This window comes from Pelophylax lessonae (genome assembly GCF_965119305.1).
Source record: "Pelophylax lessonae genome assembly, chromosome: 10".
Lineage (NCBI taxonomy): Eukaryota > Metazoa > Chordata > Amphibia > Anura > Ranidae > Pelophylax > Pelophylax lessonae.
The window spans coordinates 233,260,621-233,278,317 of NC_138777.1; the positions used below are offsets into that span (position 1 = coordinate 233,260,621).

Below are 17,697 nucleotides of genomic sequence, written 5' to 3' on the forward strand. Positions count from 1 at the left end.
CTGCTCTTGTCTCCGCCCCTTCCTGCAGTTTTCTGCAGGCAGCTTGTAATGGGTGGATACATCTTGACCCCTCCCACAGCTCTGCTCTCTCTCCTTGAGCAGGGGGACTGGTCTTGTCTCCGCCCCCTCCTATAGTGTTCTGCAGGCAGCCTGTAATAGGTGAAGACTTCTTGACCCCTCCCACAGCTCTGCTTTCCCCTTGTGCAGGGGGACTGGTCCTGCTCTGCCACCTCCTGTAGTTTTCTGCAGGCAGTCTGTAGTGGGTGGAGCTTGCCGATCCCCTCCCACAGCCCTGCTCTCTCTCCTTGTGCAGGGAGACTGGTCTTGTCTCCGCCCCTCCTGTAGTATTTTGCAGGCAGCCTGTAGTGGGTGGAGCCTGCTGTGTCCCTCCCCCAGCTCTGCTCTCTGCACAGGTTATGTACAGCTTGGTAATGATGTCACTGCTGCTTTTACAAGGTAATGTCTGGTTTGCAAAGGAATTTGGTGCATGCAGAGCAGGTTTATATCCTTTATGAGCTGTGGGAGCACCAATATTGGAAGACAAAGAAATCCTTTATGCCCTATTCACATCTAGCGATTTGGAATCGCAGGCAGAATTGCACTGCAATGCAAAACGCAGCATGCGTACCATTCATTTTTAAAGATACCTAAACGGTATGGTAAATTGCTCTGTGATTGCGGCAAACCAAATCTTGCAAAACTGGTCGCCCAAAAAAAGTTTCTGCTCCTTTTTGGGCAACAAGATTAGTGCGATGTGGTTTTGCCACAATTGCATAGCGATTTATTGCATGACAATCGCGGCAAAACTGCTCCACGTTTAGGTGCTATTGAAAATGAATGGCACCTGAACAATATTCCAGCATTGCAGTGAGATTTGTAATCACAGGTAGAATCGCATCTATTCTGCCCGCTATCCCATACCACTAGATGTGAACGGAGCCTTATTGTGACAGTATGTGCAAAGCTAACACTTGTTTTTCTTTTAATTTTGGATGGAGTAGTAAAAACCGCTCTCAAATATTTTTTTTTTCTGTCTGTGTCCCATTGGTGAGATTAACCTTTACTTCCTGTCCTGCGGACACATCAGGAAATGAGAGGAAATCCCTCCAACTTTATTGAAATGCCCCCAAAGTCTCCCCATCAGAGTCCACTTATACATCATGTGTTCCCATCAGAGTGCCCCCTTACATCAGATGTTCCCATCAGAATGCCCCCTTACATCAGGTGTCTCCATTAGAGTGCCCCTTACATCAGATGTTCCCATCAGAGTGCCCCCTTACATCAGGTGTCCCCATCAGAGTGCCCCTTAGATCAGGTGTTCCCATCAGAGTGCCCCCTTACATCAGGTGTCCCCATCAGAGTTCCCCCTTACATCAGGTGTCCCCATCAGAGTGCCCCTTACATCAGGTGTCCCCATCAGAGTGCCCCCTTACATCAGGTGTCCCCATCAGAGTTCCCCTTACATCAGGTGTCCCCATCAGAGTGCCCCCTTACATCAGGTGTCCCCATCAGAGTGCCCCTTACATCAGGTGTTCCCATCAGAGTGCCCCCTTACATCAGGTGTCCCCATCAGAGTTCCCCCTTACATCAGGTGTCCCCATCAGAGTGCCCCTTACATCAGGTGTCCCCATCAGAGTGCCCCTTACATCAGGTGTTGCCATCAGAATGCCCCCTTACATCAGGTGTTCCCATCAGAGTGCCCCCTTACATCAGGTGTTCCCATCAGAGTGCCCCCTTACATCAGGTGTTCCACCAGAGTGCCCCCTTACATCAGATGTCCCCATCAGAGTGCCCCCTTACATCAGGTGTTCCCATCAGAGTTCCCCCTTACATCAGGTGTTCCCATCAGAGTGCCCCCTTACATCATGTGTTCCCATCAGAATGCCCCCTTACATCAGGTGTGCCAATCAGAGTGCCCCCTTACATCAGGTGTTCCCATCAGAGTGCCCCCTTACATCAGGTGTGCCAATCAGAGTGCCCCCTTACATCAGGTGTGCCAATCAGAGTGCCCCCTTACATCAGGTGTTCCCATCAGAGTGCCCCCTTACATCAGGTGTTCCCATCAGAGTGCCCCCTTACATCAGGTGTTCCACCAGAGTGCCCCCTTACATCAGATGTCCCCATCAGAGTGCCCCCTTACATCAGGTGTTCCCATCAGAGTTCCCCCTTACATCAGGTGTTCCCATCAGAGTGCCCCCTTACTTCACATATTCCCATCAGAGTTCCCCCTTACATCAGGTGTGCCAATCAGAGTGCCCCCTTACATCAGGTGTTCCCACCAGAGTGCCCCCTTACCAGTGGCGTAGCGTGGGTTGTCAGCACCCGGGGCAAGGCAAGTAATTTGCGCCCCCTAACCCGCGGGATTTTAGCACTTGAGTCTCTTCCACTAGATTAGTTAAAGAAACCCTTACCCCCTAAGCACATGTATTCTTTAGAGCAGGGTCCCCCATAGAACCTCCTTTAGAGAAGGGTCTCCATAGATCACCTTTTAGAGCAGGGTCCCCATAGATCCCCCTTTAGAGAATGGTCCCCATATAATCTATGGGGACATTTCTCTAAAGTGGGGAATCTATGGGGACCCTGCTCTAAAGGGGGATCTATGGGGACCCTGGCCTGCTCTAAAGGGGATCTATGTGGATCCTGCTCTAAAGGGGGGATCTATGGCATAGATCCCCTTTAGAGTAGGGTCCCCATAGATCCCCCTTTAGAGCAGGCCAGGGCAGGTCCCCCATAGATCCTCCTTTACAGCAGGTCAGGGTGAGGTCCCCCATATAGATCCCCCCTTACAGCAGGCCAGGGTGAGGTGAGGTCCCCCATATAGATCCCCCCTTACAGCAGGCCAGGGTGAGGTGAGGTCCCCCATATAGATCCCCCTTACAGCAGGCCAGGGTGAGGTGAGGTCCCGTACCCCATATATATCACCCCCCTTACAGTAGGCCAGGGTGAGGGGATCTATATGGGGTACCCTGGACCTCACCTCACCCTGGCCTGCTGTAAGGGGGAGATCTATATGGGGGACCACACCTCACCCTGGCCTGCTGTAAGGGGGGATCTATATGGGGGACCTGGTCCCCCATATAGATCCCCCCTTACAGCAGGCCAGGCTGAGGTCCCCCATATAGATCCCCCCTTACAGCAGACCAGGGTGAGGTCCCCCATATAGATCCCCCTTACAGCAGGCCAGGGTGAGGTCCCCCATATAGATCCCCCTTACAGCAGGCCAGGGTGAGGTCCCCCATATAGATCCCCCTTACAGCAGGCCAGGGTGAGGTCCCCCATATAGATCCCCCTTACAGCAGGCCAGGGTGAGGTCCCCCATATAGATCCCCCTTACAGCAGGCCAGGGTGAGGTCCCCCATATAGATCCCCCCTCACAGCAGGCCAGGGTGAAGTGAGGTGAGGTCCCGTCCCCCATTTAGATCTCCCCCCTTACAGCAGGCCAGGTTCCCCTTAAAATAGATCCCCTTTACATAGTCTTCTCAGTCAGACAGTGACTAGTACGGCCAGTACACTACTCCTACCTTTTTTTTACCTGTCCCGACCGACCCCAGGTTAGGTTTTCCTCCTGCTGCAGCACTACTGTCACCAGGCTCTCACCTGCCTTCTTTGCTGAAATTGCTGACTCCTGTCCTGTCGTCCTCCTCCTCCTCCTCCTCGTCACGCCGGCTTCTTCTGCTGCTGGCCTGGTGTGGTTCTTCTCTCCCCGTCTACCGCGCTGCGCTGGGCGGCCGCTGCTGGTTAGTCCCTCCCCCAGACAGTCCATCTCCGCACCGCACGCCTGGCCTGTCTCCCCCCACCACCACTCCACAGTGGGCGACGCCAGCTGGATCGGATTCGGGAGCCGAGCGGCCGAGCCGAGCTGCCAAGCCGAAGCAGTGAGAGTGAGCCAGGGGCAGAGTCGAGAGCAGACTCAGCGGGCGGCGACGGCCAGCCTATGACAGAGTGAGTGACTCAGTGACATCTGACATGACACTGCGGACAGTGCGGAGCGGATGCGCCCCCCCCCAGATGTTGCGCCCGGTGCGGCCGGCCCCCCCTGCACCCCCCACGCTACGCCACTGCCCCTTACATCAGGTGTGCCCATCAGAGTGCCCCCTTACATCAGGTGTTCCCATCAGATTGGCTCATGAATCAGTGGATGCGCTCTTAGAGATCTGGGGGGCAGAGCTAATATTGGGGGGGCAGAGCTAATATTGGGGGGGCATAGCTGATATTGGGGGGTGGGGCGTACACCCCAGCACCCCCTAGATCTGGCCCTGGTTTTGGTGAACATAAATGAGATTGTACAATCAGATTGTATTGTGTATGAGCGGCAGTGATCAGGTCAGTCCGGCGGCAGATCGGTGTCTCCTTCCTCCTCATTGAGGTTATCCGTGGGTGGTGTCACCGGTGTCATTGTCTTTGGATGACCTATTGTTGTAGTAGGGCACAATGCAGGGGATGGGAATGGGCGGAGCCAAGGCTGCAGATAACAATGGTTAGAGTGCACGGTGTTCTTTCAGCCTTTTCATTCGAGGATCGATCTCACATCCAACAGAAACCAAAGCGAGCCTCAGTCTGGAACCCGGCCATCATGGTGAGGTCCGCTGTATAAAGCTGAACTCTGGGTAAACGTTAAATCGGTATTAAACCCAAAAGCAAACATTAATTATATTGCAAAACAAATAAATAAATTATACAGCGCTGCTTCTAAATGACAAAAATCACAGTGCAAAAATCGCAATATAACATTCAATAAACAATATTGAATAAAAGTGCGTAATATATAAAGTCCATAAGCGCAAAATTTTCTGCGCTGGTTTATTCTTCTGCTGCTTTTCAAGGTGTCACTCCGCGCTCCCTCCTGTAATCCCCACTCCCCAGAGATATATATCAGGCGGCGATCTGTCCGCCGCAATGTCGCAGTCCCGCTAAAAATCGACGATCGCCGCCATTACTAGTAAAAAAAAAATAAAAATGACATAAATCTTTCCCCTAGTTTGTAAACGCTATAACTTTTGTGCAAACCAATCAAAATACGCTTATTGGGATTTTTTTTTAACCAAAAATATGTAGCAGAAAACAAACTGGCCTAAAATGATTAAATTAATTTTTTATTTTTTTATTTTATTGGGAATGTTATACAGTATACAGTTGTGCTCATAAGTTTACACACCCTGACAGAATGTATGGTTTCTTGGCCATTTTTCAGAGAATATGAATGATAACACAAAATATTTTCTTTCACTCATGGTTAGTGTTTGGCTGAAGCCATTTATTATCAATCAACTGTGTTTACTCTTTATATCATAATGACAACAGAAACTCCCCAAATGACCCTGATCAAAAGTCTACACCCCCTGGTGATTTTGGCCTGATAACATGCACACAAGATGACACAAAGGGGTTTGAATGGCTATTAAGCCTCGGTTCACACTAGGGCGACCTGTGAGGCGACCTGGTCGCCTCACAGGTAGCTGCAGGTCGCCTCCCATAGGGAAGCTGCGGACCCGTTCTAATAGGAGCGACACAAGTCGCTCCGACCTAGAAAAAGGGTCCGGAGCTTCTTTGGGGCGACTAGGAGGCGACCGCCATAGACTTCAATGTTATGAAGTCCGTGGCGGCCGCTCCGAGGTCGCGGCACGCTGCTCGCACCGCGATCTCGGAGGTCGCCCCGGGAATTAGCGTCGCGGTAGTGTGAACCGGCGCTAAAGGTAACCAGTGTTGGGCATGTAACTTAAAGAAAGTAATTAGTTATAGTTACTAGATACTTCTCACAAAAAGTAACTGAGTTGGTGACTGAGTTACATCAGTAAAAAAGTAACGAATTACCAGGGAAAGTAACTATTGCGCTACTTTAAAAAAAATAATCAAATATGTCAAATAACTTGGATGCCCCCGATATTAAATATGTTAAATGAATGAAATGAACACTAAATAGAAGCAATTATTATTATAAAACATTAATGTTGCTGTGGGACAATGAGACACCTATGTGGTGAATCCTGATTCCTGAGTGGTACCTGCGTGGTATTTTCTGAGTGGTACCGGCTGTGTGGTACACTGGTACGGTACCTGAGTGGTATTTGCTGAGTGGCACTGGTGGCACCTGAGTGGTACTTGCTGAGTGGCACTGGTATCTGTGTGGTAACTGGTACCTGAGTGGTATTTGCTGAGTGGTACTTGCTGAGTGGCACTGGTGGCACTGGTACCTGAGTGGTATTTGCTGAGTGGTACCGGCTCCATGGTACACTGGTACGGTACCTGAGTGGTATTTGCTGAGTGGTACCGGCTCCATGGTACACTGGTACGGTACCTGAGTGGTATTTGCTGAGTGGTACCGGCTCCATGGTACACTGGTACAGTACCTGAGTGGTATTTGCTGAGTGGCACTGGTATCTGTGTGGTAACTGGTACCTGAGTGGTATTTGCTGAGTGGCACTGGTATCTGTGTGCAGGGCCGGTGCTAGACTGTTTTACGCCCTAGGCAAGATCAGCTACTTGCGCCCCCCCCAAAAAAAAAAAAGGGAAGGGGTTAAAAACTGCTCTATGTCATACCCAGTGACCCTGATCTGATGGTTCCTCCATGTAATGCTGTCATACCCAGTGACCCTGATCTGATGGTTCCTCCATGTAATGCTGTCATACCCAGTGATCCCAATGTTCCTCTATGTCACATCAGGGGTCCCTGATGTTCCTCCATATCACACCTGGGGACCCTGATGTTCCTCCATGTCACACCTGGGGACCTCAATCCCCCCATGGCACACCCAGGGTTTCCAATTCCTCATGGCACACCTGGTGACCCCAAACCTTTGTTACATTTGTGACCCCTCTCCCCCACCACCTGGTGACTCCGATTCCCTATGGCTTACCTGGTGACCGCAATTCTCTTTCACACCAGGGATACTCCATGTCACACCCAGGGACCCTGATTCCCTGTTCTGGGGACACTTACTGGGCAGTATGAAGAGAGTGGCCTGCACTCTGCCCTCCTTCAACATGATCCTGCTTATTCCTTCTCCCAGGACACTCCTCTCCTGGACCACAGTGCTCACCACAGCTCCAACTGGCTCCTGGTGGAGGGAGAAGCAGCAGTCAGAGAGCTCCGCACCTCCTTCATCACCAACATCCTCCGACCATTCCGTTGCCTCGTCGCTTCTGCTCCAGTAAAGGTGCCGCCCTCCAGTGCCGAGCTCCGGCTCAGGTTCAGCTCTCATCCGCTCCCTGCTTAATACCGACCCAGGGAAATGAACGGCTGCCTACCAGCTCAGATTAGAGAGTCACTTCCCGCCCAGGGATTAGGCCGCTCAGCTCCAGAGTGACGAAGAGGACCATCATGCAGCTAGCACTCTGGTTGGATCCTTTCCTGCCCCTTGGGGCTCCCCCAACAATGGTGGAAAGCCAGGGCCTGGTAGTTCTGCCACTGCCCCAGACACCTGGCATCTTCCTCTGTCCCTTCTTCCTCCCCCACTGCCGCCCCTTTCCTCAGCTCACAAGGATCATTCATGATGGAGCGTGAGTGCTGACTCGTGACTGCGCCCCTAGGTGGCAATGCGCCCTAGGCGGCTGCCTAGTTTGCCTAGTGGAAGCACCGGCCCTGTCTGTGTGGTAACTGGTACCTGAGTGGTATTTGCTGAGTGGCACTGGTATCTGTGTGGTAACTGGTACCTGAGTGGTATTTGCTGAGTGGTACCGGCTCCATGGTACACTGGTACAGTACCTGAGTGGTATTTGCTGAGTGGCACTGGTGGTACCTGAGTGGTATTTGCTGAGTGGCACTGGTATCTGTGTGGTAACTGGTACCTGAGTGGTATTTGCTGAGTGGTACTTGCTGAGTGGCACTTGTGGCACTGGTACCTGAGTGGTATTTGCTGAGTGGTACCGGCTCCATGGTACACTGGTACAGTACCTGAGTGGTATTTGCTGAGTGGCACTGGTGGTACCTGAGTGGTATTTGCTGAGTGGCACTGGTATCTGTGTGGTAACTGGTACCTGAGTGGTATTTGCTGAGTGGCACTGGTGGCACTGGTACCAGAGCACTGCACCCTGAGCCCACCCAGTTGTGAGACCCATTTCCCAATTGGCCAAAAGGAGAAGCCATGCCATTGGCTAAGGAGGAGGAGGAGGAGGGAGGAGACGCAGGAGACTGAGGGGGAAGCCGCCACCGCTGCTGCCTGCCCTCCACATGTCCAGGGTGAGTGAGCCGGTGACCAGGGAGGGGGGGGGGGGGAGGCGGTTGTATGGTGTGCGGGCTGGTGTAGTCCGGGGAGGGGGGTATGGTGTGGTTCATCTGCCGCCCCCCCCCCCCCCCCCCCCCCGTCCCATGGAGCACCAGCCGCCACTGGTACACACACTGTACACATACTGTAGCTGCTGACTTTTTATATACCTGTCCTGGAGTCCATCGATGTCGGCACCACAGCCGATGTTTCCATCAGCTGTCAGGTGCTGCCGCCATTGCCGGTAAGGGAACCCTTGCGGCTTCACGGCGGGTCCCTACTGCGCATACGCAAAGCGTGCTGGGTATTTAGATTGGCACGGCGGCGGGGGAAGGAGGAGGGGGGCCAAACTTCAGAGGGACAGTGCTGCGGCGCCATCTCCAGGAAGTGGGGAAGGGTACCTGTCAAAAACAGGTGCCCGTTCCCCCCTTCCCCCTGAAAGGTGCCAAATGTGGCACCGGAGGGGGGGAGGAAGCAAAGAGCGGAAGTTCCACTTTTGTGTGGAACTTTGCTTTAAGAACTGGGGTGTGTAAACTTTTGATCAGGGTCATTTGGGGAGTTTCTGTTGTCATTATGATATAAAGAGTAAACACAGTTGATTGATAATAAATGGCTTCAGCCAAACACTAACCATGGGTGATAGAAAAGTGTTATCATTCATATTCTCTGAAAAATGGCCAAGAAATCATAAATTCTGCCAGGGTGTGTAAACTTATGAGCAAAACTGTAGTAGAAAGTGAAAAATATTTTTTTTTATTTTTTTCAGAATTGTCGCTCTTTTTTTGTACCACCAAAATACCACCAAAAGAAAGCTCTATTTGTGGGGAAAAAAGGACGTCAATTTTATTTGGGTACAGCGTCGCACGACCGCAAAATTGTCAGTTAAAGTAACGCAGTGCCCAATCGCAAAATAGGGCCTGGTCATTAAGGGGGCAAATCTTCCGGTCTTAAAGTGGTTAATGAATGAGTGAATATAAAGTTGTGTCTTCAATATTTGCCTGAAAGTGCTGAAAAAATGGACCCACCAAAGGCCAAGCCCTGCCCCCACCCCTATTTTGAAGGCCCAGGCAGTGGACATGGAGTGGGATGTTTTTTTTTTTTTAACTTGCTGTGTAAAAGTGGAGTTCTCCTTTAAGGACCGGTCACAATTCATATCATACCATGCGTTGTCCTAGGAGAAACATTGCTGCTGTTGTGTTGGCTGATTGTTGGTGATCAGTCAGTGAGTTCACCTATACAAAGGGGTATTATACGGGGCCCGGGGCCCGGCGCCTACAATAACATTCAGGTCCTGCAGACACAATGCACAGAGATCAACTCATGCAAATCCTCCTCCATTCATCAAACAAAGATACGTATTGTAACTATTGGGACTGGCCTTGCTGAATGTTACATTGTATATCACCCGAGACAATGGATACATCGCCCCACGTTTCCTGTAATAATGAAGACGCTCCTTTCCAGCTGGAAGACTCCCAATGACTCATATTTAATAAACTCCATACAGATCAAAAGTAACAAATGAAAGCAGCTCTATCATAGTCACCCCCTTACATCAGGATCCCCATGAGAGTCCCCCCTCTCACATCCGGGTCCCCATCAGAGTCCCCTCTCACATCTGGGTCCCCATCAGAGTCCCCTCTCACATCTAGGTCCCCGTCAGTGTCCCCTCTCACATCCGGGTCCCCATCAGAATCCCCTGTAACATCCGCATCCCTATCAGAGTCCCCTCTCACATCCGGGTCCCCGTCAGAGTCCCCTCTAACATCAAATTCCCCGTCAGAGTCCCCTCTCACATCCGGGTCCCCATCAGATTCCCCTCTCACATCTGGGTCCCCGTCAGAGTCCCCTCTCACATCCGGGTCCCCCACCAGTGTCCCCTCTCACATATGGGTCCCCATCAGAGTCCCCTCTCACATCCCGGTCCCTATCAGTGTCCCCTCTCACATCCGGGTCCCTATCAGAGTCCCCTCTCACATCCGGGTTCCTATCAGTGTCCCCTCTCACATCCGGGTCCCAATCAGAGTCCTTTCTCACATCTGGGTCCCTATCAGAGTGCCCTTTCACATCCTGGTCCCCGTCAGAGTCCCCTCTCACATCCGGGTCCCCATCAGTGTCCCCTCTCACATCCGGGTCCCCATCAGTGTCCCCTCTCACATCCGGGTCCCCATCAGTGTCTCCTCTCACATCTGGGTCCCAACCAGTGTCCCCTCTCACATCCGGGTCCCCACCAGTGTCCCCTCTCACATCTGGATCCCCATCAGTGTCCATCTTACATCAGAAGCGGAGACCATAGGTATCCTTAATCCTCAGTCAGTGCACATTGAGGACACCACTGACCCTAGCTGGGAGCTGGATAAAATTGTGTCTGGAAACGTTATCAAGCAACTGATCAGCACAGCTAAAGTCTGAGCCATCAAGTGGCCAGCAGGGAGGAACATGCTCATCTAAAGGGTTGCCAGAGATGTGTTCTTTCACTCAGACTTGTCATCACTTACACTCAGCATCACTGTGCTGTTTCTCTTTCACTGTCCAATCACATGCTGTAGAGGGTGGGGCCCACTGGGTCCCTCCCTACAGCTCTGCACAAGCTACTGTATGTGCGGCACAATGAGGATGCAACTGCTACTTTTAGAAGGTAATGTCTGGATTTGCAACAGCATTAGGTAAATGTATTTATATCCTTAGTAGCTACTGGGAAATATATTTAAATGAAAGTCTTTGTGCTCGTAGTTGAGGCTTCAAGCTGATCTACTCATGACTGTCAAATGTTGGAGCGTGACCAATCGCGGTTCACCTAACACCCCCCCCCCCCCCTCAGAGACAGATTACAGATCATTACAGCGGGTACAGTCCTAGGGACAGATTACAGATCATTACACCGGGTACAGTCCTAAGGACAGATTACAGATCATTACACCGGGTACAGTCCTAAGGACAGATTACAGATCATTACACCGGGTACAGTCCTAAGGTGCTTCTTTTAATACATATAAAATGGACTAAACAGAGGGATATAAAGGTCTTAAAAACTTCTTCGCTCGAAGTTCCTCTAAAACCTTCCCATCGGTGCGAATGAAATCCGTATTCTGCGAGCGTAAATTTCCCGATGTCAGGCTGATTGAGAAGTGCGCACTATGCAGGCGCCGGCGCTCAGTCAGGTATGAGGAGTGCGGCGGAGCGTAACAACGAGGGGTGAACAAGAAAATCGTTCTGTAATATATCTGGGATGAATCGGCGGCTTTCTTCACAGCTGCGTCATGGATCCTGCGTTGTCTGAGATAGTCGTCCAATCTAATATACAAATCCCATCCTATCCAATCCTATCCAACATACAAATCCTATCCAATCCTATCCAACATACAAATCCTATCAAATCCTATCCAACATACAAATCCAATCCAATCCTATCCAACATACAAATCCAATCCAATCCTATCCAACATACAAATCCTATCCAACATACAAATCCTATCCAATCCAACATACAAATCCTATCAAATCCTATCAAACATACAAATCCTATTCAATCCTATCCAACATACAAATCCTATCCAACATACAAATCCTATCCAATCCTATCCAACATACAAATCCTATCCAATCCTATCCAACATACAAATCCTATCCAACATACAAATCCTATCCAACATACAAATCCTATCCAATCCAATCCTATCCAACATACAAATCCTATCCAATCCTATCCAACATACAAATCCTATCCAATCCTATCCAACATACAAATCTAATTCAATCCTATCCAACATACAAATCCTATCCAATCCTATCCTATCCAACATACAAATCTAATCCAATCCTATCCAACATACAAATCCTATCCAATCCTATCCTATCCAACATACAAATCTAATCCAATCCTATCCAACATACAAATCCTATCAAATCCTATCCAACATACAAATCCTATCCAATCCAATCCAATCCAACATACAAATCCTATCCAATCCAATCCAACATACAAATCCTATCCAATCCTATCCAACATACAAATCCTATCAAATCCTATCCAACATACAAATCCTATCCAATCCAATCCAATCCAACATACAAATCCTATCCAATCCAATCCAACATACAAATCCTATCCAATCCTATCCAACATACAAATCCTATCCAATCCTATCCTATCCAACATACAAATCCTATCCAATCCTATCCAACATACAAATCCAATCCAATCCTATCCAACATACAAATCCAATCCAATCCTATCCAACATACAAATCCTATCCAACATACAAATCCTATCCAATCCAACATACAAATCCTATCAAATCCTATCAAACATACAAATCCTATTCAATCCTATCCAACATACAAATCCTATCCAACATACAAATCCTATCCAATCCTATCCAACATACAAATCCTATCCAATCCTATCCAACATACAAATCCTATCCAACATACAAATCCTATCCAACATACAAATCCTATCCAATCCAATCCTATCCAACATACAAATCCTATCCAATCCTATCCAACATACAAATCCTATCCAATCCTATCCAACATACAAATCTAATTCAATCCTATCCAACATACAAATCCTATCCAATCCTATCCTATCCAACATACAAATCTAATCCAATCCTATCCAACATACAAATCCTATCCAATCCTATCCTATCCAACATACAAATCTAATCCAATCCTATCCAACATACAAATCCTATCAAATCCTATCCAACATACAAATCCTATCCAATCCAATCCAATCCAACATACAAATCCTATCCAATCCAATCCAACATACAAATCCTATCCAATCCTATCCAACATACAAATCCTATCAAATCCTATCCAACATACAAATCCTATCCAATCCAATCCAATCCAACATACAAATCCTATCCAATCCAATCCAACATACAAATCCTATCCAATCCTATCCAACATACAAATCCTATCCAATCCTATCCTATCCAACATACAAATCCTATCCAATCCTATCCAACATACAAATCCTATCCAATCCTATCCAACATACAAATCCTATCCAATTCTATCCAACATACAAATCTTATGAAATCCTATCCAACATACAAATCCTATCCAATCCAATCCAAGATACAAATCCTATCCAATCCAATCCAACATACAAATCCTATTCCTATCCAATCCAACATACAAATCCTATCCAATCCAATCCAACATACAAATCCTATCCAATCCTATCCAACATACAAATCCTATCCAATCCTATCCTATCCAACATACAAATCCTATCCAATCCTATCCAACATACAAATCCTATCCAATCCTATCCAACATACAAATCCTATCCAATTCTATCCAACATACAAATCTTATGAAATCCTATCCAACATACAAATCCTATCCAATCCAATCCAAGATACAAATCCTATCCAATCCAATCCAACATACAAATCCTATTCCTATCCAATCCAACATACAAATCCTATCCAATCCTATCCAACATACAAATCCTATCCAATCCTATCCAACATACAAATCCTATCCAATCCTATCCAACATACAAATCCAATCCAATCCTATCCAACATACAAATCCTATCCAATCCTATCCAACATACAAATCTAATCCAATCCTATCCAACATACAAATCCAATCCTATCCTATCCAACATACAAATCCTATCCAATCGCCATCATTAGTTACTTTTCATCGCTTTTACAATATACAGTATATATATATATACAGGCGCATCCCATAAAAGTTCATTTATTTCAGAAATTCAATTCAAAATGCGAAACTCCTATATTTTATATAGATGTGTTACACACTGAGTGATATATTTAAAGCCTTTCTTTCTTTTAATTTTGATGATTATGGCTTACAGCCGGTGACACCCCAAACATTCAGTATCTCAGAAAATCAGAATATTACAGAAGACCAATAAAAAAAAAGGATTTGTAATACAGAAATGTTGTCTTAGTGAGAAGTCTGTCCATGTACAGTATAGGATGCACTCAATACTTGGTCGGGGCTCCTTTTGCATGAATTACTGCATCAATGCGGCGTGGCATGGAGGCGATCAGCCTGTGGCACTGCTGAGGTGTTATGGAAGCCCAGGTTGCTTTGATAGCGGCCTTCAGCTCCTCTGCATTGTTGGGTTTGGTGTCTCTCATCTTCCTCTTGACAACCTCCCACAGATTTTCTATGGGGTTTAGGTCAGGCGAGTTTGCTGGCCAATCAAGCACAGTGATCCCATGATCATGTGACCAGGTATTGGTAGTTTTGGCAGTGTGGGCGGTGCCAAGTCCTGCTGGAAAATGAAATCAGCATCTCCATAAAGCTGGTCAGCAGAGGGAAGCATGAAGTGCTCTAGAATTTCCTGCTAGAGGGCTGCGCTGACTTTGGACTTGATAAAACACAGAGGGCCAACACCAGCAGATGACACGGCTCCCCAAATCTTCACTGACTGTGGAAACCTCACACTGGACCTCATGCAACTTGGATTCTGTGCTTCTCCACTTCTCCTCCAGACTCTGGGACCTTGACTTCCAAATGAAATGAAACATTTTCCACAATCATCACTTACTGTGGAAACCTCACACTGGACCTCATGCAACTTGGATTCCATGCCTATCCACTCCTCCTCCAGACTCTGGGACCTTGACTTCCAAATGAAATGAAACATTTTCCACAATCATCACTGACTGTGGAAACCTCACACTGGACCTCATGCAACTTGGATTCCATGCCTATCCACTCCTCCTCCAGACTCTGGGACCTTGACTTCCAAATGAAATGAAACATTTTCCACAATCATCACTGACTGTGGAAACCTCACACTGGACCTCATGCAACTTGGATTCCATGCCTCTCCACTCCTCCTCCAGACTCTGTGACCTTGATTTCCAAATGAAATTAAAAATTTTCCACAGTCAGTGATGATTTGGGGAGCCGTGTCATCTGCTGGTGTTGGTCCTCTGTGTTTTATTACGTCCAAAGTCAGTGCAGCCCTCTAGCAGGAAATTCTAGAGCACTTCATGCTTCCCTCTGCTGACCAGCTTAATGGAGATGCTGATTTCATTTTCCAGAAGGACTTGGCCCCGCCCACAGTGCCAAAACTACCAATACCTGGTCACATGATCATGGGATCACTGTACTTGATTGGCCAGCAAATTCGCCTGATCTAAACCCCATAGAGAGGGCTGCTGTTAGAAATCGCGGGGCCCCGTACAGACTACCTGGCAGGGCCCCTCCCAAGAAAATATTAAAGATATATTTAGCTAAAATGACAACAAAATCACTATTATCAGACACAAATATAACATAACTCGCATAATTCCTGCTAAATCTAAATAAAAAAAACTATGTTAAATAAAAAAGTAGATGAGATGAGAAAAATATCCAGGCTGGGCAGTTGGAGCTCAGTGATCAGAGAGAGAGAAACAAAGTTACAATTTACAAATGAACTCCTGAGCAGAGATAACATTAGAGCCAGTGCTGGGAGGGGGGCCCACACAGGGGAGGGGGATTAGTGAGGGACAACTGTCTCTTTCTCAACAGATAAAAGCTGATAGCAGGGAGAGGGACAGATCAGATTCAGGCGCTGGAGGAAGATTTCTGTATTTGTTGTCCATCACTAATCCTCCTCTCTGTGTGGGCCCCCCTGTGTGCTCGGGCCCCCTACAAGAGGGCTGGTGGTCCCCCCCTATCAGCGGCCCTGCCCATAGAGAATCTGTGGGGGATTGTCAAGAGGAAGATGAGAGACACCAGACCCAACAATGCAGAGGAGCTGAAGGCCGCTATCGAAGCAACCTGAGCTTCCATAACAATAAAAATCCCAGTGGTGGTCAAATAATACCAAAAAGATGCTCTATTTGTGGGATTTTTTTTTTTTATTATAAATTTTATCTTCGCACAACGTTGCATAACTGCGCAATTGTCAGTTATAGTAATGCCCAAAAAATGGCCTGATCAGAAAGGGAGGTAAATCTTCTGGAGGGTAACATGCAGTTGCCATGCTGTGATCTGTTTTTAGGTTTATTTTATACAAAGTCTGTAAAATGACACAATTTTGATCCCCGCTTTTTTTTTTTTTTTTTTTTTTTTTGCGCAGCGGTTTTGAAAGGTGAAAGGGCTGCTGGGGCAGTGTGAAGACGATGGATCACAGGGGTAATTGTGATTACCGGGCTCTCCCGGAGTACGAGAAGAGCCACATCAAGAGGACTCTGGAACTGGGCACCGTGATGACCGTATTTAACTACAAGAAGTCTCAGCCGGAACGGAGGACCATCCAGGTCATCATGGAGACCTTTCAGGTGGCGTGGAGTAAGACTGCAGATAAAATCGAAGGGTTCTGTAAGTAGCATTTTTACTTTTATAACAAAACTGGATACAATATGAACAACAATAGATTGCTTGATACCTTTAAAGTGTATGTAACCCCCCCCCCCCTCCACCCCCCTCAAAAAAAATCTGCTAGCTTCCCCTCCATTGATTGCATTGAGGTGGATGTTCTATTTTCATCCATTCATCCTGACAGTAAGGGACGTCCTGATCTGCAGTGACAACATTCACAGAGTCTCAGCCTCTGCAGGAGCAGCGTTGTCACCCTAGGACCAGGCTCTCCAAATTTCTAAATGAAGGGCCAAATTACTGTCTATCAGATTTTTAAGGGGGAAAAGGGGGGAGAGATTAAAGCCAGTTAAAGTAGAAAATGCTCCAAGGAGTAAGAAAATAATATAGTATCTCTGGTCTATAGGTCAGTCGGAGGAGTTATAATGTCCCATCATGGGTGTCAGTGGGAGGAATAGTGTCCCATCATTGGTGTCAGTGGGAGGAATAGTGCCCCATCATTGGTATCAGTGGGAGGAATAGTGCCCCATCATTGGTGTCAGTGGGAGGAATAGTGCCCCATCATTGGTGTCAGTGGGAGGAATAGTGCCCCATCATTGGTGTCAGTAGGAGGAATAGTGCCCCATCATTGGTATCAGTGGGAGGAATAGTGTCCCATCATTGGTATCAGTGGGAGGAATAATGCCCCATCATTGGTGTAAGTGGCAGGAATAGTGCCCCATCATTGGTGTCAGTGGGAGGAATAGTGCCCCATCATTGGTATCAGTGGGAGGAATAGTGCCCCATCATTGGTGTCAGTGGGAGGAATAGTGTCCCATCATTGGTGTCAGTGGGAGGAATAGTGCCCCATTATTGGTGTCAGTAGGAGGAATAGTGCCCCACAGTGGCGTAGCGTGGGTTGTCAGCACCCGGGGCAAGGCTAGTAATTTGCGCCCCCTAACCTGCGAGATTTTAGCACTTGAGTCTCTTCCACTAGATTCGTTAAAGAAACCCTTACCCCCTAAGCACTTTAGAGCAGGCCAGTGTCCCCACAGATCACCTTTTAGAGCAGGGTCCCCATAGATCCCCCTTTAGAGAATGGTCCCCATATAATCTATGGGGACATTTCTCTAAAGTGGGGAATCTATGGGGACCCTGCTCTAAAAGGGGATCTATGGGGACCCTGGCCTGCTCTAAAGGG

At 47.9% G+C, this 17,697-nt stretch overlaps 1 protein-coding gene across 5 annotated transcripts in view; it reads left to right on the forward strand.

Annotated features, from left to right (window-relative positions):
- Positions 1-17,697, forward strand: part of PLCG2 (phospholipase C gamma 2) — a 237,264-nt gene that overhangs the window by 52,862 nt on the left and 166,705 nt on the right. For all 5 annotated transcript variants that reach the window (XM_082269676.1, XM_082269679.1, XM_082269680.1 and 2 more), the window contains exon 2: positions 16,279-16,520. In XM_082269676.1, coding sequence (XP_082125802.1) covers positions 16,322-16,520 — 199 coding nt within the window. In that variant the 5' untranslated portion in view covers positions 16,279-16,321. The remainder of the gene's footprint in view (positions 1-16,278; positions 16,521-17,697) is intronic.